This window comes from Lepus europaeus, chromosome 11 (genome assembly GCF_033115175.1).
Source record: "Lepus europaeus isolate LE1 chromosome 11, mLepTim1.pri, whole genome shotgun sequence".
NCBI classification, from domain to species: domain Eukaryota; kingdom Metazoa; phylum Chordata; class Mammalia; order Lagomorpha; family Leporidae; genus Lepus; species Lepus europaeus.
In genome coordinates this window covers 25,026,520-25,053,781 of record NC_084837.1, presented here as the reverse complement: position 1 = coordinate 25,053,781, position 27,262 = coordinate 25,026,520, and the positions used below count along the sequence as shown (strand labels likewise).

The following is a 27,262-nucleotide window of genomic DNA, read 5'->3' as shown; positions in this document are numbered from 1 at the left end:
ACTGGAGTCGCTGCTGCACGTGTGCGTGCGCGGAGGAGCTGTGAGCAGCGCGCACCCCAGGTTGACGCGCGGCCCCCGGGTCGCCGCACCTGTGGCACCAGTGCCGAGCTGCGGGGGAGGAGGGCGGGTTCGGGCGGGCACTGCAGGGGTGGGGAGGGTGCGGGCTGTAGCTCCCGGGGCCGGCAGAGGCGGCGCCAGACCCGGACACGGTGCGGGATGGAAGCGCAGGACTGCCAGGCGGCCAACACGCCGGAGGCCCCCTGCCGCGGCTTGGTGGCCGAGTGGTGGGACATGGTGGGGCGGAGCGTGCGGTGAGTACTCGGCACCCGCGCCCCTGCACCGCGGTGAGGCTGCTCGGGCAGGGGCGAGGGTGGGAGGAGGCTCCGAGGGTGCAGACCCTTGCGCGGAGCCTGAGCCCAGGATCTGTGGCCGTCACAGCCCTGCCATCCTCGCGGCTGTTTGGAAGGCTCCGGTGCGCAGCCTCAATCCTGGGCTGGCGAGACCCCCGGGTCTGACTTTTCAGGACCTTGAAACCTCGCGGGGAAGGGGTGGGGGGGGGGCGACCTGAAACAGATTTTCCAAAGATGGCTCAGGATCCGTGCCAGTCTCTTTGCTGACCATTTCACAGATTTCCAGGACAGATTGGAATATTGCTCACAGAGTGACAACAGTGCCGCGCTGTGATCTCAGATGGAATTCCTCTTACGTCAAGGGCCCTGGGCAGGGGCGAGAGCCGCCTGGGTTGTATTTAAAGAGCCACCCCCACAGTGCCAAAGAAAGATAGTTCCTTCAAAGAGTCACCTGGCATTACCTCTGAGCGAGTTCTTACCTTGCAAATCTTAAGACACTCATTACCTGCCTTGTTGGCATGGAAACCAGGCGTTGGGTGGAGACCCTAGGCTAGGCGGCCTGCTTAGTTGCTGTGTGTGGGGGTATTGGCACTTGTTTGCCCTTCTTCTTTTTCAATCCTCTGGTTGGATTTCTCCTGGTTACAGAATAGTCAAGAATCAGATGTCGCTCTGGGCTGCCCACTGGGAGGGGGCAAGCAGGGGTCTTGTCCCCTGTTCCTCCTGTTGGTTAGTGCAGAGGACAGCTCCAGGCTGGTCCAGCCTGCAGGCCCCATGCAGTGCCCCCGTGTGCGTGGCACCTGCAGATGGTCAAGGTTATGCTGGCCAAACTCCCCTCCCTGAAATGTGCAGTCCTTTCGCTCTCATTTTCTCTGAGGTTTTCTGGCTGTTTCACATTTGCTTGATAGTCAAGAGCATTTGTCAGGCAGAGAATTAAAGCAGCAACTTCCGCTCTTAGAGAACAAGCTAAGTTTTTGGAGTGCAAGATGGGGGGTGGGGCCTCTGTTACCTGCCGTACTCATCAGTAGGAAATCAATCTGGAGACACGTTCTGAAAGAATGAAACATAAGTGCACGTCTGCCCCTGAGCAGGTGACTGGTCTACCGACAAGGCTGAGCTGAGGCCGAAGCCCAGACCTGGTTCCCGCACCTGGAACCGGCTTTGTTTCTTGGAGCCCGGGCAGTTCAGATCAGCGAGTGTGTGCAGAGAGCTTGCTTGATGCCTGGCCCTGCTCACGGCCTTGGGTCCATTGCGATGTGCTCCGAGCCTCAAGAACATCTCATTGTAGGATGTGTTCCAAGATTACTTCTTCACTCCTTTGGGGAATCTACCCAAAATGCTGTCAGATACACTTGCTGCTTACTGTGGGTATGTGGGCCCAGGAAGTCTCTGCTCCAGACTGGTTTCTTTAAATTAAAAAAATGGATGGGGGCCGGCGCCGCGGCTCACTAGGCTAATCCTCCGCCTTGCGGCGCCGGCACACCGGGTTCTAGTCCCGGTCGGGGCACCGATCCTGTCCCGGTTGCCCCTCTTCCAGGCCAGCTCTCTGCTGTGGCCAGGGAGTGCAGTGGAGGATGGCCCAAGTGCTTGGGCCCTGCACCCCATGGGAGACCAGGAGAAGCACCTGGCTCCTGCCATCGGATCAGTGCGGTGCGCCAGCGGCGGCCATTGGAGGGTGAACCAACGGCAAAGGAAGACCTTTCTCTCTGTCTCTCTCTCTCTCACTATCCACTCTGCCTGTCAAAAAAAAAAAAAAAAATGGATGGGCCCGTGCACCCACGTGGGAGACCAGGAAGAAGCACCTGGCTCCTGGCTTTGGATCGGCGCAGCTCTGGCCATTGCGACCATTTGGGGAGTGATCCAACGGAAGGAAGATCTTTCTCTCTGTCTCTGTCTCACTGTCTGTAACTCTACCTTGTCAGATAAATATATAAAATCTTAAAAAAAATGGAAAAGGTGATCAGCAAAGAAGCTGGGGGAACCGAAGGGCTACTGTCCTCTTCCTATTGTCACATTTCTGGACAGTGCCTGCAAGACCCCCACCAGTGGATGCACAAAGTCTTGTATTCTTTCCACAGTGCTGGCTGTGGCACTGCAGCCAACACTGACCGAATGACCCGATGCCCAGGAAGGACAGGAGTACCTCTTGGCATTTTGGAACGGTGATTTTTTTTTTTTTTGACAGGCAGAGTTAGACAGTGAGAGAGAGAGAGAGAGAGAAAGGTCTTCCTTTTCCATTGGTTCACCTCCCAAATGGCCGCTATGGCTGGCGCACTGTGGCTGGCGCACTGTGCCAATCTGAAGCCAGGAGCCAGGTGCTTCCTCCTGGTCTCCCATGTGCGTGCAGGGCCCAAGCACTTGGGCCATCCTCCACTGCCTTCCCAGGCCACAGCAGAGAGCTGGACTGGAAGAGGAGCAACCAGGACAGAATCTGGTGCCCCAACCGGGACTAGAACCTGGGGTGCTGGCGCCACAGGTGGAGGATTAGCCAAGTGAGCCATGGCACCAGCCAAACGGTGATTTTGAAAATATGGTTAGATTTGGGCTTCATAAAGCTGCTTGGCAGATACCTCTGAGCCGGAATGGTTCTGCAGCGGCTCATGCTCTGCCAATTGTCACCAGTGAGACTCAGCCAGGCCGTGCTGATCAAAGGGTGGGAGCACCCCGGCCCCAAGGCACCCTCTGGCGTGGCTGGCTGCTAGCTGGTGGGAGCTCAAAGTGTGACCTGCGCTCCAATGACGTCTGTGAGCTGCTGGTGACTTCTGATCTCCTTCTGATCTTGGAGAAGTCACGTTGACAGCCCCCTGGTTAAGAGAAGCGCCCTGCATTATGGATGCTTGGAGGAGTCTGCTCGCTCTGCCCTCTTCCTGCAGTGCTACTCCCTGCAGAAGCGCCCCGAGTGCTTTGAGAGAGGGGTCTGGGTAAATTATTCCTTAACAACAGGTGCATAGTCCCTCTACTGCCTCTGTCCCAGGCGAACTTCAAAGGATAAGTTAGCGGGAGTCCACCCTTCCCGCCTTCACAAGCTGCCCCAGCGGAGATCACAGGCAGGCTGCGGGGACACGGTGGGGGCTGCCAGGGAAATATCTCCATCTCCGGCACCTGCTCAGTTCTGCCCCCGGGGCCTTTACCCAGAGCTCTCGGTGGCTTCTCTAGGATTTGCTTTCTTATCTCTAAAATCAGAACCCTGTCCTCTCTTTGCTGCCACCTTTATGGAGCTATTTTAGACAATGAGGCCACCACAATCCTACCTTTTTTGTGGATTTGTGAGCCAGCGGCTTCCCGAGAGTGAGGATCTGAAGAGCTGTACTTGAACCTTGGCTCACATCTCTTTCCTGCTTCCTGCAGAATTGCCGGGAGCCCACTGTCTTCTCCCTTCCTGCCTCTCCTCACACACAGAAGTGTCTTCCCTTCTCAGTCATTAACACTTGGGGGAGAGTTCATTTTGTAGGGGTCATCCTTTGAAGCCTTTGCTCGCAGAGGGCTCTTGAGAATACAGGAGCTGGTGGGGGTTGGGGTGGGGAGAAGAGGGAGAGGGCGCCCCCCCAGAGGAAGCAAGGGTGCAGAACGGGAGATGGGATCCTAAAACAAGATTCCCTAAGAGCACAGATTTTTTTTCCCCCTAGAGGCCAGCCTTGATCATGGGCTTTGTTTTTGCTTACCTGGGTGGCAGGCAGATGCACCAGGACTGGGCAGCTCCTTGGTGATCATCGCAGGATGCTGGGGCAGATAGACCTGGGGCTCTGCGTTCATGGTCTTGCAAGCTTGGAAAGGTTGCTTAACTTTCCAGATTCCTCACTGCAAAGCAAAATGACAATAGCTGTCTTCCGGAAATGCCTCTGATCTATCAGAAAAGTCAAGGCGAGGTTGGAGGTGGGGGTGCGGGCAGTGACAGTTTATCACAAATGCTCTCTAGCCCCTACAACCTCGGTCTAACATGGACCACACACAGTAGGGAAAGGCACTTACCTAAGGGATTAGATGGACACAAACTGGAAGCAAAAGACACGGACACTGACCTCCTCTACCTTCTGTCTCTTTTGACCCTCCTGAGAGATGTGGCTTGAAATAGAGGTGGCACGAGTGACCCCTCGATGCACAAACCATCACTTGTCTGTTAACACCCACCTCGGATGCTTTGCTTCACTGGGAACAACAGAGCGAGCAAGACACACGTGGCCCCATGCCGCATCCTGCTTGGCCCCCGGACCTGGCCCTGGTATAGCCACTCTGGGTCTCTCTCCCTCACTCCCCTCTCTGCGCCTTGTCCCCTCCAGGAGTGTCACCTCTTCTCTGACTCATTTCTTCCTAAGGCTGGGTCAGAAGGGAGGCATCTAATGATGCCTTGCTCCCTGCTTTAGATGACTAGTAATAAGAGCCAACACCCACGGGGCTGTATTGTGATATCATTAGAAATGTGGCAACTGTAAGCTCTCTGCATCCTGTGGCCTGCTGACGCTGGGGTCGAGCCATGGCTGTGTGTGGGGCTACATGAAGGGAACATGCCCGGCTTGTTTCCTGGCACAGCCGTCGTCATATCAAGCCCTGGGTTTTTCAGCGACTGGTGGGGGGCTCAGCCTTGCTGCTTGCTTCGTCTGTTTCCTCCTTGGTGCCCAGCTCTGTCCAGCACTACAGACTGTCAATCATATACTGTTGTGTAAAGAATTTGCTTAATTGCCAAGTATAACTGGGCTGTCCAGTGTGCATCTCTGAAATTTAACTTGGACTTCAAGAGAAAAAAAAGGAGACCAAATTCAGCCATATGTTGACAATTTTGTTTGTTTCCCAATCTCTTTCAGATCTTTCCCACATTCCTGTTCAACATTTGGAAGAAAAATCGCTGCTCTGTACAACAGTGTTACTAGTAAACCATTAAAAGAACACATTTTCCCTCCTCTGATGGAAATGCTAATTTATTTTAATTTTTGTAAGTATTTCTCTTCCATGAATTTACTTACAAATAAAGAACATACAGCCCTGGAAGCTGTGACATGATACAGACCTGTCAGTTATAACATTGTGGCTATGCTGAAATGGTCTGAAACATATTCAGTATTGACTTTGGAGTCTGCCATGGGTCTTCGCAAACTGATAGAGAGAGGGGCCTGGTCTCAAAGGTGAGGTTTATGTGAACCCTGAACTGCTAGTTGCATTCTCTGCTCGGCCCATCCCCTTCTTCTCTTTTTTGAAACAAAGAGTGACAGGAGAGAAACTGATTTCCATTCACTAGTTCACCGCCCACATGGCCACAATGGCCAGAGTTGGACCAGGCTGAAGCCTGGCACTCCGTCCGGGTCTCCCACATGGGTGGCAGGGGAACAAACACTGGGGCCATCTTCTGCTGCTTTTCCCAGGCACATAAGCAGGGAGCTGGATTGGCAGTGGAGCAGCTGGGACTCAGACTAGTACTCTGACAAGGAAATCTGGCCTTGAAGGCGATGGCTTAACCTGTGGTACCACAATGCTGGCCCCATCGCTTCCTGTTCTTACCCGGATTAAGTGAGTGAAAGAGACAAAGAGGAAAATGTGTTTTTCCCATTTTTTTTTTTTCTACTGAACCAAGTGTTGGTCCAACAGAGTCTTTCTAGCTCTTCCCAGCATGCCTGCTACTGCATGTCCATCCTGCACATGTCTGGGTTTATGACTATTAGGTGTGACTTCAGTTGTAAAATACTTGTTATTTTTTTCTAAGTCCTCTTAATTTTTTAAGGAAATGGTCGCCTTTGTTTTTAGCTTGAGACAAGGATAAGGGTGGAACAAACTCTCACTGAATTATAAGCTACCACACTGCTGATATTTTTCAATCATGCTTGTTATTTTTTTTTTTCCACTTTTCTGCATGCTGCCACTGGTTGATAAAAGAAACTGCTGAATTAGGAGTTTAGTGTAGTAGCTTGTAACTTAGAAACATGTTATGCTACAAAGGCTCACTCCTTTTTTTTTTTTTTTTCTGGTTGTGATTAAAAGACAGAGATGGACAAAAACCGGAAGCAAGAATGATCGACCTCCTGTCCCCCTTGTCTCTTTGACCCTCCTGAGAGCTGTGGCTTGAGATAGAGGTGGCATGAGTGACCTCTCAATGTGGCTGGTACTGATAACAGTTTCTCCTTTCCAGACAAAGCCCCATTTCTTGTGGATTTAAAGAATCCAGAGGCAAAGATTCCCCACACGGTGAACTTTTACATCAGATCTGAGCCCGGGGTGATTCTGGGAGTGTGGTGAGTGCAGCAGGCGACACGGGGTGGCTGGGGGAAAGGGTTTTCCTGTTAGGGGTTGGTGCTGTGTCACCTGCCTTCCTTTACATGGAAGTGTGGCCTGCTTGGCGTGTGATGTGTCAGACAGCAGCCTTTGTTTCTGGCCCCTCCCACCCCAGCCACAGCCTCCCAGAATGCTCTGTTCCCAGCACTTGCTTCTCTGCTTCCTGGCTTCCTTCCTCCTGGGGAACAACTGCCTACCCACCTTTGGGGTCTCACCTGAACCTGCACTTTCAGCAAGCTTTATTCTCACACCCCCCCCACCCCCCACCCCGTTTTAGGTGTGTGCTCCCAGGGCCACCTGGGCTTCTACCTTAGGACATTTCTTCCCACTGTGTGATGACTTGGTTAATGTCTGTCTTTGGTGGCAGGTTTTCATTCTTGGCACATGGATGGGGTCACAGAGGGCATGCAATGACTTTGTCCAATGGGCAGTCTCATCTATTTTGTTTGTTTTTTGTTTTGGCTCTACTAATCACAATTTTTTTTTTTTTGTGGTTCTACTAATTACAATTTTGTGTGTGTGTGTGGTTCTACTACACGCTCTTGACTACCAAGCTTCCGGTGTCCCGTTTCTCTTCCATCTCCCTGAGTTTAAATCTCTGATCATAGAATGCTCAGGGACCCACGCACTTTCTTCCACACCTGCCAGCTATAGCCGAGCTAACAGTTGGAATCTGAAAACCATCTTGCTCTTTTCTCTCCCGTTTGGTCTTTGGTTGGGAGTCAGTGGTCCCCAGCAGCAGCAGTGCGTCTAGTGGGCAGTGCCCCTCCAATCTCAGCACAGAGGCCTATGAGGATGCCAGACTTCCTGTCCGTCAATATTGAGAGGACTGCCCATTTGTCCCCTCTTGTCCGGTCTTTCAAGTCCCCATAACTTGTCATAGGAGAGCCTCTGCATTTTCAGGGTTTCTTCCTTGGCTTAAGAGGACAGGGAAACTGAAGCTCACAATACTGTTTGAAATAACGAGGTCACGTGGTTTATTGCACTGTGGAAGATTTGTTTCAAGGTGAGGTTCTTTCTCCCACAGAAACTAGGTTCTCTATAAATTCTTTCCAACTTATCTCTTTAGCCAAAGCAATTGCACAACTACTACCTTTTGCTTGCTTTTACCCATTTGTTTTCTGTCTTTTTAATGGATTGCACCTTAGAACTGCAGCCTGGGAAGGTTAGTAGGTGCAGAAATCAGGACTCACAACAGGACATGGTTAAAGGCATTTTCTTCTGTGCTTGGGGTGGAGGGGTAGGAGAGTGGCAGCTATGATCATAAGATATTTTTGTGGCATTTGATTTTTCCTTTTACTATGAGCACACATTGCTCAGATAAAATTCATAAATCTATGAAGGTATTTTAGAACATTCATGAGAAATGCAATTAAAAGGTAACTTCATTTTGGTGCCAAAAATTTTGAAATCCACACATATGAGGTATCTGAAAAAAGTTCATGGAAAATGGGCTGGGAGTTTGGCTCAGGCATTAATACGCTGTGTAGGATGCCCACATCCACCATCAGAGTGCCTGGTTCAAGTCCCGCATCCATTTCTGATTCCACCTTCCTGCTAATGCGCAGCCCGGGAGGCATCAGATGATGGTTCAAGGATTGGGCTCCTGCCTCTGGCTTGGCCCAGCTCCAGCTGCTGGGGGCATTTGGGGATTTAAAGAACTTACAAACTGAAAAAAAGCTCACAGAAAATGCGTATTATAAAAACACAATACATGGATTTCAAAATCTTTTTACACCCAAATAAGCTTATCTTTTCATTTCTCCGGAGAATTCCTGACTCTGTGCTTGTTTGTCCCAAACCCCTCCTTTCTCTCCAGGCACACAGTGCCCAGCTGCCGGGCAGGCGACGCCAGGGGGAAGGATCGGGGCTGGTACGAAGCGGCGTTGCAGGATGGGAACCCGATCATTGTCTATCTTCACGGCAGCGCACAACACAGGTCAGTGTCTCTGCTCAGGGCTTTTTTTTTTTAAGAGAGAGAACGCATGAAGCCCCACAGGGGACACTAAAGGCATTGCTGAATCCTCCCCTCTGCATGCCTTCATGTATTTAGGTTGTTCCAGCAGCAGGCTGGAAATATTCTATATGTAGGATAATGTGGGCCCTTCCCTGAGAAGGAGAAAAGAGTAACTTCCCAAATGCAGATGCTGATCTCAGGAGGACAGGGGCTCCTTTATTCCCAAGGAGTGTTGAAATGATGAGCTGGACCTGTGGCAGCTGGGAGGCGCGGAGGGAAATCTCTTGCCTTGCTCTCTCTAGTCCAGCCCTAATCAGAACAGAGATTATGAGGCAGGGGAGTCTCATGCCTGCCTGATGACAACTGTTCACAGCTGACGCTGCCAGAGCCACTGCCCCTTACAGAAAAAATGCTCCTGCCGGGACATCTGCCCACGAACTGTGTGTTCAGCCTCCGGAGGGCGCCACGCTGGTTACGGGTCCTCCGAGCTCAGATTACTCCCTCCCTCCCTCCTTTCTTTCTTTCTTAGCTTTATTTATTTGAAAGTCAGAGTTACAGAGAGAGAGGAGAGGCAGAGAGAGAGAGAGAAAAAGAGAGAGAGAGAGAGAGGTCTTCCATCCGATGGTTCACTCCCCAATTGACCGCAACGGCCGGAACTGCGCCCATCCAAAGCCAGGAGCCAAGAGCTTCTTCCAGGTCCCCCACATGGGTGCAGGGGCCCAAGGACTTGTGCCATCTTCTACTATGGCCCAGGCCATAGCAGAGAGCTGGATCAGAAGTGGAGCAGCTGGGACTTGAATTGGCGCTCATATGGGATGCCAGTGCTACAGGCCAGGGTGTTAACCTGCTGTACCACAGCACCGGCCCCAGATTACTGTTTGCAAAACAAAAGTAAAACTTCACGTTTTGCCCTTAATGACTTCCCTTTGCCTCAACCTCTTTGAACACGCTCTTAGTTTACTGGCTACATGCATCAAGGTACTTAAAAAATTCATGGAAAATGGAGTTCAAAGACAAGTTTAGGGGCAGGCATGTGACACAGCGGTTAAGACACCAAGTAGGTTGCCTGCATCCCTTGTTGGGGTGTCTGCGTTTGAGGCCTCGCTCTGTTCCCAATTCCAGCTTCCTGCTAATGTGGTCCGCTGGAGGCAGCAGCAATGGCTCAGGCGGCTGGGTCTGGGCCACTCCTATGTGAGACCTGGATTGAGACCAGGGTTCCTGGCTGCAGCCTGGTCCAGCTCTGGCTATTGTGGGCATTTGGGAAGTGACCCAGGGGATGGACTTTTTTTTTTTTTTTTTTTTTGCTGCCTTTCAAATAAAAATGATCAAAAAAGAGGATCCATTTATTTTTGTGCAAAAAATTGAAATCCATGCAGTTTTTCATAATGTGCATTTTCCATGAAATCTTAAAAGACTCCTCCTCTTCCTATTGCAATGCTCTGCTCTTCCCAAGTCAACTCCATCTGTGAACCGAAGTTATGACTCCCTACAAGGGATCCCCCGGAATGCTGACCGCAGGTCCTCTCGCCCCTCCGACTATTCGGTCTGAGGTATTCACACTTCAGCCCTCTCTCTGTGGTCTGACCTTGCTCTCCAGAACCCAGGCACTCCTCTTGCGTGCTGTCAGAGCCTTCAGCAGGCCTGGGTGCTTCCTCAGTGTGTGTGGGGGGGTGGGTGGGGGAGGGGCGGCATTTTTTGCAAGCCCACAGACCCCTCTCCATTCCTGGGGACACTGCAAACCGGATGACAAGTTCTGGAGTGTGTCTCTTGGCCAGTGCCCATTTGTCTCTCTTCCCTGCCAGGTGGTGGCTTTCTCAAGACCCTGCCTCTTCTCAAGGGGGCTTCCTTGAGATGTGCACTTTAGGATCAGGGTTGCCGAGATCTCCTGGGAAATCCAACCATTTCTGACACTCCCACAGTGTTCTCACTGTGTGAACTTGGGCATGGTGTTAGGCTCTGCTTATGGAAAGACCCTGGGGGCCCGCCCAGCTGTATCTATCCCCAGCGAGCCCAGATTTCCTGGCTCTGGGCTTAGCCACAGCCTCCTATTCTCCTCTGCCCAGCAGTCAGTCTCAAGTTGCTGTCAGCAGCACTTAGGTGTAATTGCAAGTGGACAGGGCACCTTGCAGCCCCATCAGAAGCAGTGATTCTAAACTTGGGTCTATGAAAGCCCCCAGGGGGCCCACAAACCCCCTCCTCAAAATTATATTTAAAATTTGAAGTGTGGGGGCCAGAGTTGTGGTGTAGTGGGTTAATCTGTCACCTGCAACACCAGCATCCCATATCAGAGTGTTGGTTAGAGTCCTGGATGCTCTACTTTGAATCCAGGTCCATGCTAACATAGGTGGCAAAGCAGCAGAGGATGGCCCAAGTGCTTGGGCCCCTGCCACCTATGTGAGAGAGCTAGATGGAGTTCTGGACTCCTGACTTTGGCTGGATACAGCCTTGGCTGTTGTAGTCATTTAGAGAGTCAACCAGGGATGGAAGAACTCTCTCTCTCTCTCTTTCTCCCCCTGCCACTGTGTCACTCTGCCTTTCAAATAAATAAAAATATACCTTTAAAAAGGTTGAAGTGTAGGTTCATGTGTTGGTAATGGATCCATTGCTTTCATCATATGTTCAAAGGGATCTATGACCTACTGAAGTTTAGGAAATTTGGCTGTAAGATAAAATTCAAGTGGCTTTTCAAAATTCTCTGCCAGGACTGGCATTGTGGCACAGTGGGTAAAGCTACCAGCTGCAAAGCCAGCATCTCATATGGGTGCCGGTTTGAGTCTGGCTGCTCTACTTCTGATCCAGCTCCCTGCTAGTATGCTTGGAAAGCAGCAGGAGATGACCCAAGTACTTAAGTATTTGGGCCCCTGCACCCATGTGGGAGACCTGGATGAAGCCCCTGGCCCCCAACTTCAATCTGGCCCAGCCCTGGCCATCGTGGCCATTTGGGGAGTGAACCAGCAGAGGAAAGATTTCCTTGTCTCTCCCTCTCTCTCTGGTACTCTCCCTTTCAAGTAAATAAGACAAATCGTGAAAGAAAAAGAATTCTCTGCCTTGTGAATCATCTTTGACTTTCTCTTATTAATAGGTTCCTAGAAGTAGACAATATGATCCTTTTGGTGACAGAAATGTCCTTTGTTCCTCCCTGGCTCTGAGTCTCTCTCCTTCACTTCCTGTGCCACTGAAATGCAGAGGGAACAGGTGCAGGCCAGTCTTACTTTAGTGCAACTTGACGAGGTCACCCCTTGTCCTGAGAAACCACTTTCTAGAACTTCTTTCCCTTTAGCTTCTGAAAGCATTCTTGGAAATTAATTTTGCTGCATAGAAGTGAGAGGAGATGGACTCTGAGGAATTCATCAAATACTGATGCTGGGCAGCACTGAGAAAGCTGGGCAGCCACGGCTGATTGAGAGACAGTGCTACATCGGGGAGCCACCTGTCATTCTCTCGGACACGTCCAAGCTGGTTCCAGCATTCAGAAACATTTCCGAGTCTCCTGGTTATTTAGTTCTCTCACCTCAGACAGACAGGTGTGGGATCTGATGCCAGCAGCAGGAAGATGACTTTTATTGGATTTGTCATAGTAATTCCTAATTCTTGCTCTTTCTTCCCAACCCAATCTCCTCCACAGGGCAGCTTCTCACAGAGTCAGGCTGGCAAAGGTATGTCTGCAAGAGGCTCAGAGCACCGATTTGCGAAGCCCTGGGCAGGTTATGGCCAAGGCTGCAGCTCCAAGATCTTTCTCAAGTCCTGAGTCTGGTTCTCTCGTGAGGAGCCCGGGGCACAAGTCAGGATGGGCTGCTGTTTCGGGGGCCCACGGTCCCACAAGCTGATGTTTCTTCCTGTGCTGCCCATGGGGGATTGAATAGATGCGGACACATCTGGGTCCTCAAGTTTCATGAATTTACAAGGGGACTTCAAAAAGTTCATAGAAATATGGAATGCAAAGGTATGTTTATTGTAGTTCAGAAAAACTTTGAGATTTGTCCATGATCTTTTCATCATATGCATTTTCCATGAACATTTTGAAGACCCCTTGTATATACAATTTCAAAATGTTCTGCACCCAAATAAGCTTTTTTTTTTTTTAAATTTATTTATATTTATTTGAAAGACAGAGTTACAGAGAGAGGCAGAGACAGAGAGAGAGAGAGGTCTTTCATCCACTGGTTCACTCCCCAGATGCCTGCAATGGCCGGAGCTGCGCCAATCTGAAGCCAGGAGCCAGGAGCTTCCTCCGGGTCTCCCATGTGGGTACAGGGGCCCAAGGACTTGGACCATTTTCCACTGCTTTCCCAGGCCATAGCAGAGAGCTGGATTGGAAGAGGAGTAGCCGGGACTAGAACCGGCGCCCATATGAAATGCTGGCGCTTCAGGCCAGGGCTTTAACTCGCTGCACCACAGCGCCAGCCCCTAAGCTGATCTTTCCATTTCATTTCCATGATCTTTGGGAAGCTCTCTCGCATCACCTCCAGTTGCCAGGAGGAAGTGAAGACTTATTTATCTTTTCGGAGAGTTGGGGGTGGACTGAAAGAGTTCATGGTGCCAAATGGGCGCCTAGGCAAACCTATAGCAGTCCAAATGCCTGCTCCTGAAAGTTGTTCACTCCCTGGCTTCTGCCCCCAGCGAGGCCTCCATCCTCCCTGCACTGGCCCTGTAAGAAGTGCTTAAGGAAGTCCTACACCAGAAGCACAGATAACCACCATCACAAAAATACAGGGGAACATGGATCTCTGCTTTCTCCTTTGCGCATCTGCAGTCATGCTGAGAGTAATCGGAGAATTCCCATTTTAGCATTTTTCTTGGATTTGATTTTCTGAGTATTCAAAGATTTTCTTCACCTGTATTGATTATGACTCAAGTTCCATAATTTTTCTAATATTCATTGGGTTTTGATATCAAAGTTATGTTGGTCTCTTCACATGAATCAGAAAGCGTTTGCTCCCTTTCTGTTTTCAAGGACATATTACTGGCCATCATTTCTTTTTAAATGGTTAGCAGAACTCACCAGTGTAACGTTTTATTGTTTGCTCTGGGGGGAATTTTTTTTTTTTTTTTTTTTTTTTTTTTTTTTTTTTTTACAGGCAGAGTGGATAGTGAGAGAGAGAGACAGAGAGAAGGGTCTTCCTTTTTGCCATTGTTTCACCCTTCAATGGCCGACGCATCTTGCTGATCCGAAGCCAGGAGCCAGGTGCTTCTCCTGGTCTCCCATGCGGGTGCAGGGCCCAAGCACTTGGGCCATCCTCCACTGCCTTCCCGGGCCATAGCAGAGAGCTGGCCTGGAAGAGGGGCAACCAGGATAGAATCCAGTGCCCCAACCGGGACTAGAACCCGGTGTGCCGGCGCCGCAAGGTGGAGGATTAGCCTGTTAAGCCATGGCGTCGGCCTGGAGGAATGTTCTGAAAATTAGTTTCTTAGATACATAAAATCCCATTATAATTTTTTTTCTTTCAATGCTAGTTTTCTGAATCTGTGTTTTTGGAGCAGTATGTGCACATCAGCTAAGTTGCCAAAATTGCTGGCACAATATTGTTTTACATCCTTAAAAATAAAAATAGAACTAACCTGCAATCTAGCAATCCCACTCCTGGGCTTGTATCCACAGGGATGGAAATAGTCTGTGAGGGACACTTGCCCCTCATGATTGCTACAGCCAAGTACTCAAGACAACCAAGCTAAGGCACCAACCTAAGTGTTTATAACAGATAAATGGATAAAGAAAATGTATACACAAAGGAGTACCACGTAGCTTTTAAAAAAGTGAAAGTTGTATCATTTGCAACAATATGGATGAACCTAGAGGATATTAAGTTACAGAAGGAAAACTGCCACATGGTCTCACTCAGGGGGACTCTAAAAGTCAATCTTGTCTCCTAGAAGCCAAGGGTGGAACCATGATGATCAGAGGCACGGGTGGTGGTGCAGGGAGAATGGGCAGAGGTCAGTGGGCAGGTAGATGTTATAGTCAGATACCTGGCATCCTACTGCAGAGGAGGAGGGCTGTAGTCATAACAGTGTATTGAATATTTCAAAATAGCTAGCAGAGGATTGGTAGTGTTTTTACCACAAGAAATGATAAATGTTTGAGGTGGTGGATATTCTAAATACTCCAGTTTGATCATTATGCAATGATACAAGATCAAAAATCAAATTGGGGGCCAGCGTTGTGGCATAGTAGGTAAAGCTGCTTCCTGTGATGCTGGCACCCCATATATGTCCTAATTCATGTTCCAGCTGCTCTGCTTCCAATCCAGCTCCCTGCTAGTGGCCTGGGAAAAGCAGTGGAAAATGGCCTAAGTGTTTGGGCCTCTGCCACATATCTGAGAGACCAAGTAGCAGCTCGAGGCTTCAGCTTAGTCCAGCCCTGGCCACTGTGGCCATTTGGGGAGTGAACAAGTGGATGGAAGACCTCTCTCTCTGTCTGTCTCTCTCTAACACTGAATTCCAAATAAATAAATAAATCTTTAAAAAATCAAATTGTACCCTATAAATATGTATAATTACATGTTAATCAAAAAGTAAAAATTTGGGGAAGGTATTTGGCACTTGATTAAGACACTACTTGGGACACCTGCATCCCATGTAGAACCCAGGTCTGAGTCCTGACTCCACTTCTGATCTCAGCTTCCTGCTGCTGCACACTGGGGAGGCAGCAGGTGATGGCTCACGTAGTTGGGTCTCTAATACGCACGTGGAAGACTCAGATCAGGTTCCCATTTCCAGGCTCAGCCCTGGCTGTTACAAGCATTTAGGGAGAGACCCAGTGGGTTGAAGTACCCTCTCTCTTTCTCTCATATCTCTTTGTCTGCCTTTCAAATTAAAAAAAAAAATGACAAATTTAAAACAGAATGCAAAGGTATAAAAGCCTTTACTATGTCATCAGGAAATCAAATACACTACCTCAAGTAATCTTTTCAGAGTTACTCCTGTTACACATTTTCCAGAAACATATACACAGTTTGCATGTGTGTCACCTGGTCATGGTCACATGGCCAGTGAGTGCCAGAGCCAAGGAACAACCTGGGCTGCTGACCCTCCGAGTCCCAGACAGTCCGCTCTCAAGCTTGGAGTCCAGCACCAAACTTCCCAGCTCCCCCTTGTTAAGCTGCCACAGCTAGGGACGGGGCTGTGTTGGAGGAGCCTCTGTGGTTCACGTCTCCTAACTCAGGTGCTAACAGCTCCTTCATTATGCAGGTGCTCAGTGACGGTGGCTTTCACGTCTTGTCTGTTGACTACAGAGGTACGTGCTAAGAAAACTGCGTGGATTTGTTTTCTGTAATTGGCTGGAGGCTATGGAAGACCCCTTACTTTGGAGATAGTGGTAATGTGTTGGCATTTTCCTAATGCCAGGGTTTGGAGACTCTACAGGCAAGCCCACAGAGGAGGGACTGACTGTGGATGCCATCTGTGTCTACGAGTGGACCAAGGCAAGAAGTGGCATGACCCCTGTGTGTCTCTGGGGCCACTCTCTGGGTACAGGGTGAGTGAGCCATGAAGGTGGGTTCTTCAGGGGAGGGTCCTTGGGGCTGGAGTGTGTATCAAAGGCAGCAGCCAGCAGTGGGAGGAGCACTGGGCTGGGAGACAGTCACTCTTCTCCGGCCCCTCTTGCACTCCAGAAGTGTCCCGAAACCTTGCCATGTCAGTGTCACTTTCAAGTCTGTAGTCACCTGTGAGACTGAAGTCTGTGCTGAAACACTCATTGAGAGTTTTAAAGGAAATGAAGCTTAACGGAAGTTCTGTGGAACCTCTTGAAATCCTGTGCATAATTTTGGGTGTATATTTATTTTCTACTCAGAAAGCCCAGAGCTTTTATCTGATGCAAGTTCTGCATGTTACATGCTACACTGCTTACTTGACTGTCCTTGCTTCACATATATGCCAATTTTCATTCCTTTACAGAGTTGCCACAAATGCTGCAAAAGTATTAGAAGAGAAAGGTAATACAAAATCCTTTAATAGTATCCTCTTTTGGCTTCAGTGGGAAAATATAAACAGTGTGTACACTGGTACCCAAAGCATCCCAACTGGGCAGAGAGAGGTCTTCCATCTTCTGGTTCATTCCCTAAATGGCTGCTACAGTCAGGGCTGGGATGGTCCAAAGCCAGGAGGCAGGAGCTTCTTCCGGGACTCCCAAGTGGGTGCAGGGGCCCAAGCACTTGGGCTGTCCTCTGGTGCTTTCTGAATGTCACTGGCAGGAGTAGGAAGTGGAGCAGCCAGTACTTGGACCAGCTCCTGTACAGGATGCTGGAATCATAGGCAGCGGCTTTACCTGCTAAGCTACCGTGCCAGTTCCTGTATATCATATCGATATCAATGTTTCTCAAAATGATCTGACAACTGCTTGTATCAGGTCTACTGGGGCAATAGGTAAAAATGCAGGTCATCTGGATCCCAGCTGGTTTTATGAATGAGACTCTGTGATTTGGGCCAGATAATTTTTTTAGCTAAAAAAATTAGAATTCACTCCATATATAGAGGTGGTAGAAAAATATAAAAGTTCATTACACCAGTGCCATAGAATTTTATAATTCCAAAGCCAGTTACCTGCTGGGCTTTGTGGTGGGGGTGTGGCTGTATTTTCGTATGTGTGGCTACTTTGGACTGTGCAGTGCATCTGACACATGGTGGCATGATCTTCTTTTACAAATAACTTGCTTTTTGGCTGGCGCCGCGGCTCACTAGGCTAATCCTCCGCCTTGCGGTGCCGGCACACCGGATTCTAGTCCCGGTTGGGGCGCCGGATTCTATCCCGGTTGCCCCTCTTCCAGGCCAGCTCTCTGCTATGGCCCGGGAGTGCAGTGGAGGATGGCCCAAGTGCTTGGGCCCTGCACCCGCATGGGAGACCAGGAGAAGCACCTGGCTCCTGCCATCGGATCAGCGCGGTGCGCCGGCTGCAGCACGCCTACCGCAACGGCCATTGGAGGGTGAACCAACGGCAAAAGGAAGACCTTTCTCTCTGTCTCTCTCTCACTGTCCACTCTGCCTGTAAAAAACAAACAAACAAACAAACAAAACCAAATAACTCGCTTTTCTTCCGGTGGGCAGTTACGGCAGAGACAGCTCACCTTAATCCAATCAGAGACTGACTTGCTCTGCAGCTGGGCTTCGGGCTCTGTGAGGCTGGTGTGCTTCTGGCTCACCAGTACCCCTAGTGTGAAGTCCTTCCAGGCTGTGACCAAAAGCTACTCGTGTACCAGGGTCCTCCCTTATCTGACCTTGAACTCTTGTTTCTGTCCTTTAGATTCTGTGAGAAAGTTCAAAGTCCCACCGAGGTCTACTCCTCTCTGCCATCACCATTGCTTTTAGGGCTTCCAGTGCTTGGGAGGGAGGGGCAGATTGAACTCTGAGTTTTGTCTCCTAGCTCTGCAGTTCTGGATCGGTAGCCCTCACGTGCCTCCAAACATAGCCATATATGCATGCATGTCTCATACATGTACATGTATGGACCTCATGTGCTCTGCTACATCCTTTTTTTTTTTTTTTAGATTTATTTATTTTACTTGAAAGGGTTACACAGAGAGAAGAAGGGGCAGAGAGCGAGGTCTTCCATCTGCTGGTTCTCTCCCCAATTGGCTGCAATAGCTGGAGCTGTGCCAATCCAAAGCCAAGAGCCAGGAGCTTCTTCCAGGTCTCCCACATGGATGCAGGGGCCCAAGGACTTGGGCCATCCTCTACTGCTTTCCCAGGCCACACCAGAGAGCTGGATTGGAAGAGGAACAGCCGGACCTGAACCGGCATCTATATGGGATGCCGGCACTGCAGGCAGCTTTACCCATATGCCACAGTGCTGGCCCCCCTCTGCTACATCCTTAAAGAAGGTCTTCAGACCTTTCTTTCCTCCTGTATTCTTTTGCTTCGCTTATCCAAGCCATGAAAATCTCGCTGTGTTCTTAGATGAAGGTAGTGGTTTTGGGGGTGGGTGTTCTGAACAGCAGTTAAGCTGCTGCTTGCGATGCGCACATCCCATACTGGAGAGCCTGGGTTTGAGTCCCAGGCTCTGATTCCAATTCCAGCTTCCTGCACACTCTGGAAGGCAGTGTGATGGCTCAAATACTCAGGTCCCTGCTACCCATGTGGACCTAGATGGAGTTCCTGGCTCCTAGCTCCAGGCTGGCCCAGCCCCAGCAGTTGTTTGCATTTAGAAACCAAACTAGCAGATGGAAGATGTCTCTTTCTTTCTCTCTTTCTCTCTCTCTTTCTGCCTTTTCAAATAAAATAACTTTTTTTTTAAAAAAAGAAAAACAAAGTGGTAATGGTTTTCAACCATCATGTGTATAAGAAGCTTGTTAACAAGGCACATTCCCAGCCTCACCCCGAAGATTCAGAGTCACCTGTATGGTGTGGGGTCCTGGAATTTACATGGTTAATAAGCTTCACGGATGATGTTCATTCAGATAGCTCATGTGCAAGACCTAGGGGACCCCTTGTTTAAGGAAGAAGATGTTGACTAAGGAAGTTACTGATTTTTAAAAATTTTATTATTTTTAAGGATGCCCAGTTGATGCCATTGTCTTGGAAGCTCCATTTACCAACATGTGGGTTGCATGCACCAGTTATCCCTTGTTAGTGGTGAGTTTCTATTCATTGTTGCAAGACATCAAAGTATACACCACTTCCCCACATGTTCTGTTATTAATTACCTTCTTTTTCTCAACTAGTTCTATATGTTCCTAACTCATTCTAACCTGAGACAGTGCATTAACCCGTTACAATTAAAGAGGAGATACTGTGGCTTTGGATTTGGTAGTTCTATGATTTTCTTCTAACAGAATAGGTAACTTACTATGAGTGAAAGCTTTATCTACTTATTTTTAAAATTTTATTTGAAAGGCAGAGTTACTGGGTGGGGGGTGGGGGAGAGATAGAGAAATCCTCCATCCACTGGTTCACTGCCCAAATGTCTGCAACTGCCAGGGCTGGCCAAGCCAAAGTCAGGACCTGCAGCTCCATCCGGGTCTCCCACGTGGGTGCAGGGACCCAGGGACTTGGGCCATCTTCCACTGCCTTTCCACACGTACTAGCAGGGAGCTGGATCTGAAGTGGACCAGTTGGGACTCCAGCTGACACTCACAGGGGATGCTGGCATCCTAGGCAGTGGATGCCGGCATCCTAGCTTCACATGCACCACAATGCTGGCCCCAGCAGCCTTTTTTCTAAAAAAAAATTTTTTTCCAAAGCAATTTTACTACTTTACTCTTCTACCAAGTATGTGAGTTTGGTTGCTTCACATGCTTGTTTTCCTACTGATAGGTCATAGTAGTTTTAATTTGTGCTTCCCTGATGACTAATGAGGTGAGGCAATTTTGCTTGGGTATCATCACTTATGAGGTATTCTTTTATGGCTTTTGCCCATTTTTCCATTGAATTTTTAAATTTTTTTTCTAGAAATTCTTAATAGATGCTGGACATGAGTCATTAAAAATGTTTGGTATTGCAAATACATCCTATTATTTGGATTTGTATTTTTACTCTCAAAATGATTTATCATACTGCAGAGGTGCTCCTAAATTTGAGGCAGACCAGTTTACCAGCATTCTTGTTTATGTTAGTTGTGTCAACTTTTTGTTGTAGATTTTTTGAGGTTCCATTATTAGGAGGTATATGCCTAATAATTTAATGATGTAGTTTTTATATCTTCCAGGTGGATTTATCCCTTTTTCATTATGAAATTTCTTCCCTTTGTGAATAGTGGTTCTGGAATTAAAGTCAGCATTGCCCAACATTAGCCAGTCTTCTAGATGTCTGTGTGGTTTATCTGTTTTCTATTCCTTGAGTCTCATCTGTTCTGAATTCTTACATCTAATGCATATCTCTAATAAAAACCAGATGGTAGTTTTGATTGTTTTTCAGGGTGGGAGACTTGGGATAATAACTGCAGTAATTGCTCTATTTATATTTGATCTACTTTCTTCTCCATTCATGTCATCTGTGTTCCCGCACTTTACCCTTTTGCTCTGACTCGGCAGCCATGTCCCAAGGAGCACAGTGCTGAGGGGCGGGCTAACCCCTCTGCTCTTCCCTTCTTTCTTGGAAGGAGTCCCTGCCTGGGTAGGTGTCTAATGATGAGTTCAAAAGAGTTTAAAAGATTTTCCCCCAGTGTTTCTAGTTATCTTGGGCACAAGGCTTAATTTCTAACTATCCTTCTATTATGAGTTTGGAATTTAATTTAAAATGCCTTAAACCATACAGGTGCTCCTCAATTTCCTATGGTTTACATCCCAACAAACCCACTGCAAGCTGAAAACATTCCAAGTCAAACTCTAGTACAAGGAAAAGTTTCAAAAAGTTCAGAGAAAATGTGTATTATGAACAAATATGTATGGGTTTCATTGTTTTTCTTCCAAAGCAGACTTACTATTTAATTCCATTTTCCATTAACTTCTCTAAAGCACCCTGGTCAACTCCTAGCCTACCACACAAGCATCTGAGCCACACAGCACACACAGAGGTGGGAGCCTTTTTTCAGCCAACTGCCATTTGGATATTTATAACATCACTCGTGAGCCATACAAAATTATCAGCTTAAAAATTAGGCTGCTGTAGATTAAATTGAATTCTGAGCCCTGCCTGCAGCTGCCTTGGCAGGGCCAGAACAAAAGGCTTCGTGGGCTCACATGGGTCATTCCCCACCCCTGTGTGTACAGCATTCGTGGTTTCCCCTTATGACTCCACAGGGCTGAGAGCCACAGCTGCTGCCGCCACCCCGCCGAACAAGACAGCAGTGTGCTAAGTATCTCCAGCCCAGGAAAACACGACATTCAAAATTTGAAGTACTTACGGTTTCTACTGCATGTGCATGGCTTTTGCACCATTGTAAAGCTGAAATTCTCTGCACCTCATTGGGAGCCTGCTGTAGTTCAAGGCCTTCTCCAATCCAGAAGTGTCCTAGTCCTGGAGTGTGGCATGGTCTTTGGGAAAACTGGCTCTGGCGTCTGACTTCCTGCATTTGATTTCCAGGGCTGGTGCGTAGCAGCTGTGTCACCTGTCACTAATTGCTTTTAGTGCTTCTACTGCCTCATCTAGAAAGTGGAGTAATTGCAGTCTATTTGAGATTGCTGTGATAGCTAAATTAGTGAAAAGCACCCACAGCAGTGCCTGGCCTGCAGGAAGCACTCAGTGGAGTTCAGCTGTTTTTCTCTGGGATGCAACTCTGATCATTAAGGTTGCATGGGGGACTGTGAGGCTGGGAGCAGTAAGGATGAAGTAAAAGGCTGGGGTCCCCAAGCTCAAGGCACTTTCTGCTTGTTTGGAGACATGGGAAGTAAGTGGGAGACATAAAGCATCATCAGAGGGTTTCCCAGGGCATCTTGGGAAGAACTTGGTTACTCAGAACAGGAAGGCAGCCTGATGTAGTGGGAAAAGAATCTGGGCTGGGAAACAAGACAGATTTGGGGTGCAACCCAGCCTCTGCCACCAGCCCTGTAGGACCTTGGTAAGTGGTTTCCCTCCTCTGATTGCCCCCATGTTTTACACTGGCATTGACAATGGCTGGTGCCCAGTGTTGTGCAGGTGGAATTAAGATAACGTGGGACCCAGTAGGTACTCAAACACTCCTATTGCCCTATTGCCCTCTCTCTGTGTTATGAAACACAAGGGAGAGGTTGGGGAGGACCTAGGACCATGATTTCAAGGCTGAGCTCAGGCATGCACGCAGGTGTTGTTAAGTGATAGAAACTGTGTGTGGGGCAATTTCAAGTTTCCGTAAAGGTCCACCACCCTCGCCTTTAAGGAGTCTGGCGTCACTGGGTTCGTTTAGAGATGGGGCAACAGAGGCTTAGAGGCTTGCGTGATTGGCACCTCCCTCCATGCTGGGTCTTCTAAGCTCAGGCACACAGCCTGGGCAGCAGCGGCCTTGGCCAAGAAAGCCCGGACAGGTGGGGATGAGCGCCCGTGAAGCTGGGAGTTTCTATCTTGAGCAGTTGGCTGGGGCCTTCCCAAAGTAGCAGCTGAGTTCCGTGAGTTCCTACAGCTGGTACGTGGAGTTGGTATCTGGTGGTGTGCCAGGAGAGAGAGGCAGGCAGGAGCCCGCTGCCGTGCGCTGGCCCCGGGGGGATGGCGTGACTCTGGAGAGAGCGTGGAGTGACGCTTTCTTAGGATTGCGCACGGTCGCCACCGCGGGCCTCTCGGTGACGTGCCCTCAGAGGAGTTGTTATGACAGGCGTGGGGAAATCCAAGTTGAGAAAAAGAGAAAAGCAACTGAGACACATGGCCCTTAGCGTAGGAGAGGAGGGAGAAGAAAGGAGGAGAGGCCATGTGGGGACCGTGTGACCGCGGCCGAAGGCGCGTCCTCCAGGGGGCGGGCGAGGTCCCCGAAGCCAGCCCAGTCCCGGGGAAGTGGAAGGGGCAGTCTTGGGGCCAGCCCATCTGGCTTGCCCGCGGTGCCTTCCCAAACTCCCTGCAAGGCCGTGAATGCCTTTTTAAAGCCAGAAAAAAGTGTTCAAAATCTTCATTATGTTTGGAGAGCCCCCATGTCCCAGTTCTCTGTATGTCTACGGTTAACAGAGGGAAGCTGTAACAAATGACGTGATGATTATAGGGCAAGTTTCAACGCTTTTTCTTCGTAAAAAATTAAGCAGAAGTTGGTATTGATGCGCCTCAGCCGATCCATTCTGTGCCATTCCCTTCCCTTGGCAAAGACCCATCTTCTGCCCTGTGCACGGAAATCCACCACAAAGACCTGTAATACTTTGCTGCTCATTGCAAAGTATTTTATTAAATCTGAAATGTGGCCGGCGCCGCGGCTCACTAGGCTAATCCTCCGCCTAGCGGCCCCGGCACACCGGGTTCTAGTCCCGGTCGGGACGCTGGTTCTGTCCTGGCTGCCCCTCTTCCAGGCCAGCTCTCTGCTGTGGCCAGGGAGTGCAGTGGAGGATGGCTCAAGTGCTTGGGCCCTGCACCCCATGGGAGACCAGGAGAAGCACCTGGCTCCTGCCTTCGGATCAGCGCGGTGCGCCAGCAGCAGTGCGCAGGCTGCGGCGGCCATTGGAGGGTGAACCAACGGCAAAAGGAAGACCTTTCTCTCTGTCTCTCTCTCTCACTATCCACTCTGCCTGTCAAAAAAAATAATAATAATAAAAAATAAAAAATCTGAAATGTAATTAATAGGCTGTTTTTAGGGTATATGAGCTCAATTATTGATTTCAAAATATTGGGAAAGTGGGCTTAGCTAGCCTTCTATATATTGGAATTTTCCATTAAAGAAGAAATTCAGTATGTTTTGAATGATAATTGTTATATTTTGAGACCTATGGTCATTGTTAAAACCTAAAATGTCTTCTAATACACTATAATACTAAAATCATATTTAAAAGTATATAATGTTCAAACCCTCTAAAACTAATTATCCATGCATTGCATACTTTAGCCAGAAATTTTGTCTAATCAGAATAGTCTATCCCTCAACTCAACTAGCTAATCATGTTCATGGCAGAAGCAATGTTTAGATTTTGCTGACCACTGCTCCCTTTTGAGTATTTTTATTTATTATTATTTATATTTAAACATTTATTTGCAAGGCCATTTGAATTTTTTTTTAAAAAGGATAGGATGTATAAACAACATCTTTACAGTTGTTTTCTGTGAAGGTAGGCTACGTATGACTTATTTCCCCTTCATTCCTCTGTTTTTTTTTCCCAAATTCTCTATGATAACATAAATTACTATTTAAAATCATAAAAGTTATGTTTAGATTTACTATATTTCTATGCTGCGCTCGTTCATAGTGGTTGACTATATCTAATGGCATAGCTATGGGGCAAGTATTAATCACTGTTTTCTTTCTAAAAACTAGATCTGCCGGAAATTTCCACGATGTTCACGTGCTCTCATGGATGCCATGAAGAGAGACAGAATAGTCTTCCCCAGTGATGAAAAGTAAGCCAGCGCTGACAAGGTGCCATCACGTAGAGGGGCCCGGCCGACCAGCCTGGGGTTGACTGGGAGACCAGCAATGTGAATACTGTTCTCATTTTCCTTAGAATATTGTTCCATCACTCTTACATGGGTCCTCGGGTCTGGAAGAGGCTATCTATGAATTTCTGTTACTTGCTGTTTTCTTCATTTGTAATCCAGGGACTTTTACAGTTCAGTGCTCTCTCAAGTTCTTCGGGGAGCTGTGTGTCTAGGGCCTGCTGGGACCTTGCAAAGGTCCTGCAGGGTCTGGCTTAACACGCCTGGGGAACCCCTCATTTCTAGGCGTTATTCCTTGTGGAATAACACTCACCCCCTCCTGCCGGCTATCCTGACAGTGAATCCAGCTACTAGAATTCGGCCCAATAGCTTCTCTCACGTGGAAAATTTAAGAACGTTTCCAAATGGGCAGTTGTTGTCAGTATGCTGCCTTCACCACACTTGAGGGAATCTTGTGTGCTCAGGAGTCACTGTGGCAGGGATGCGTGTTGGAATTTGGGAAGGCCAGGAAGGGATGGATTGAGAAAGTTCTGGAGTGGGAGACAAGACATTCTACCTCCCGTAGCCGCTCTGAGTTACCAGGCTGGGAGGTTGATCAGGAAGCCAATCAAACCTGCTCCCTGCGCATCCCTCCTGCAAATTTGTGGGGAAAGGGAAAAGCATTGCAACAAAGAGGTCACTTTGGTTCCGTGGCAGTTTCTGTTGTGTTGAGTGATTTATAGTCTGCTCGTTAAAATATTTCAACTTAGAGAAGATGCGGTTTTTGTAACACGGTACAGATTCCGAGTCTCAGTGTTTCTTCCCCAAAATCACATAGAAGGACATTTCATTAAGCTGTGTGGGCACCTAGAAGCTGAGGGAGCCTTGCCTGGGGAATCAAAAGGTTCCCACGGGAAGCTATTATGCTTTGCAAGGAAGCCAAGCGACTCTGGCGTTGGGGGCAAGCCCGCCGCGTCTCGGTGTGTGATTCAGGAACTGAAGGCTCTCCTTCCACCTGTCCCCAGTGTCAAGTTCCTGTCCTCCCCGCTGCTCATCCTACACGGAGAGGACGACAGGACGGTGCCTCTGGAGTGTGGGAAGAAGGTACACGCAGAGCCCAGCACCACCCCCATCGTGGGCCATGCTCGCTTTGCTGTCGGCGACTCAGCTGCACTGGGGTCTGACGTTCCAGGCGTCCCCAGGGCCCTGACTCAGCCACCCTGCATGGCTTACACAGCAAGCCACTGTGTCCTTGGCCATTCAGCTCAAAGGTCCCTGTGTGTGCCAAGGCCTGGTTCCTCCATGGGGTCACGGGCTGTTGTGGGAACCTCCAGGTGGTGTCTGTTACAGCTGCTCTAAAATCAGACTGGGCAGGCCCCTGGCCTAGAGGTTGGAACGCGCACGTCCCCCGCCAGATGCCTGGCTCCACTCCCGATCCAGCCTCCTGCTATGCGGGCTCTGTGAGCGGCAGCTGACGGCTCAGTAGCTGGGTTCCTGCTTCTCTTCTGGGTGACCTGGGTTGGGTTTCCGGCTCCCAGCTCGGCAAAGTCCCTGCTGCTCTGAGCACCTGAGGAGCAAACCAGTGAGTGGGAGCTCTGTCTGTCGCTTTTCTGAAATGTCAAAGGAACGCTGTGGATGTGGGGCTTTGCTTTCTGCACATCTCTGCGGGAGTCGGGTCCACAGCAACTTCTTGTGCCTCCGCAGGGCCCTGCTGGTGAGGAGGGTGAGGTTAATCCATGCTCCCTTCCAGGGAGAAAACCCTTGGCTTTGACTCACCAGCCTCTGAGATCCTGTCTTCCTGTCTCGTGCAGCTCTATGAAATCGCACACACAGCATACAGGAACAAAGAGAGGGTCAAGATGGTTATCTTTCCTCCTGGCTTCCACCACAACCTCCTTTGTAAAAGCCCCCTCCTGATAATGACCGTGAGGTAAGAGTGGCTCTGCTAAATGTCAGTATCCTCTCGCTCCAGGTTTACTGAGCCCTGGAGGTGGGGAAAGGGTGCGAGCTGACCTTGGTGCTTTCTCTGCAGGGATTTCCTGAGCAAGCAGTGGGCCTGAGGGCCGAAGCCGGCAGGGAGGACTTGGTCCCAACACCACCTCTGACGTGCGTTATTGTTGTGCAAGGCCATTTGGATGAGCTGAAGCCATCTGCCATTTTAATAAGGCAGGCGTGGGTGCTGGGTGGATGGGATTGTCCTCACTTAGCTCTGCTGTGTGAAGTGTGCAAAATGTCCAAGTGGGGAATGAGAACTTGATAGAATGTGGGTATTATCTGTGTAGTGATCCAAGATCCCGGAGATGCTGTGCATAAGGTGGTAGCTGTGACTGGAATGTCTATCTGTCCCAGAATTCCTATGTTGAAGCCCAACCAGCAATGTGATGGACTTAGGAGCGGAGCCTTTTGGGGAGGGTGTTAGGTCCCAGGGCTGAGCGCACGTGGGTGGGACTGGTGCCCTTACAAGACAGGCCCCAGTCAGTCCCTTCTCTTCCACTGTGTGAGGACACAGGAGAAGGCGCCATCTGTGAACCAGGATGTAGCCCCTGCCACACTCGGAATCTGCCAGCACCTTGCTCTTGGACATCACAACCTCCCAAAATCGTACTGTTTGTCAGCTGTCCGGGTTAGGACATTTCCCTACCTTGACCTGAATGGATTAAGGCAGTGATCTCAGCTTTGGACTTAGCAGTGGGAGAAAGGTGTTCTGATGTAGCTAAAGGATTTGTATTTGAGCTTAGTTCATTTAAAGGGTCTTAAAAAAGTCCCAAGTAAGTGTCTAGTTTTCTGGTTAGTTTTGGGGAAGTCCTAGGGGACTACT

The 27,262-nt window shown here is 49.1% G+C and overlaps 1 protein-coding gene across 2 annotated transcripts; it reads left to right on the top strand.

The window, feature by feature from the left end:
- The first annotated feature begins 216 nt into the window (after nt 1–216).
- On the top strand, nt 217–27,196 carry ABHD12B (abhydrolase domain containing 12B). Of its 2 annotated transcripts, XM_062205144.1 has the most exons (13): nt 217–311; nt 5,147–5,274; nt 6,463–6,565; nt 8,425–8,544; nt 12,188–12,218; nt 15,751–15,796; nt 15,907–16,036; nt 16,456–16,493; nt 19,046–19,125; nt 24,347–24,429; nt 25,470–25,548; nt 26,256–26,374; nt 26,477–27,196. In XM_062205144.1, the coding sequence occupies exons 1-13, from the start codon at nt 217–219 to the stop codon at nt 26,502–26,504; spliced, it is 1,080 nt and encodes a 359-aa protein (XP_062061128.1). In that variant the 3' UTR covers nt 26,505–27,196. The 2 variants fall into 2 exon arrangements, with proteins under 2 accessions (XP_062061128.1, XP_062061129.1); XM_062205145.1 differs by lacking the exons at nt 5,147–5,274; nt 6,463–6,565.
- The last annotated feature ends 66 nt before the right edge of the window (nt 27,197–27,262 follow it).

What these genes read in the sequence shown, in the direction of transcription:
- ABHD12B (XM_062205144.1), top strand. Translation starts at nt 217, where the DNA reads ATGGAAGCGCAGGACTGCCAGGCGGCCAACACGCCGGAGGCCCCCTGC. An exon ending in CTTGTCTGTTGACTACAGAG is followed by an intron (nt 15,797 to 15,906) that starts GTACGTGCTAAG and finishes TCCTAATGCCAG; the next exon opens with GGTTTGGAGACTCTACAGGC. An exon ending in GTCTTCCCCAGTGATGAAAA is followed by an intron (nt 24,430 to 25,469) that starts GTAAGCCAGCGC and finishes ACCTGTCCCCAG; the next exon opens with TGTCAAGTTCCTGTCCTCCC.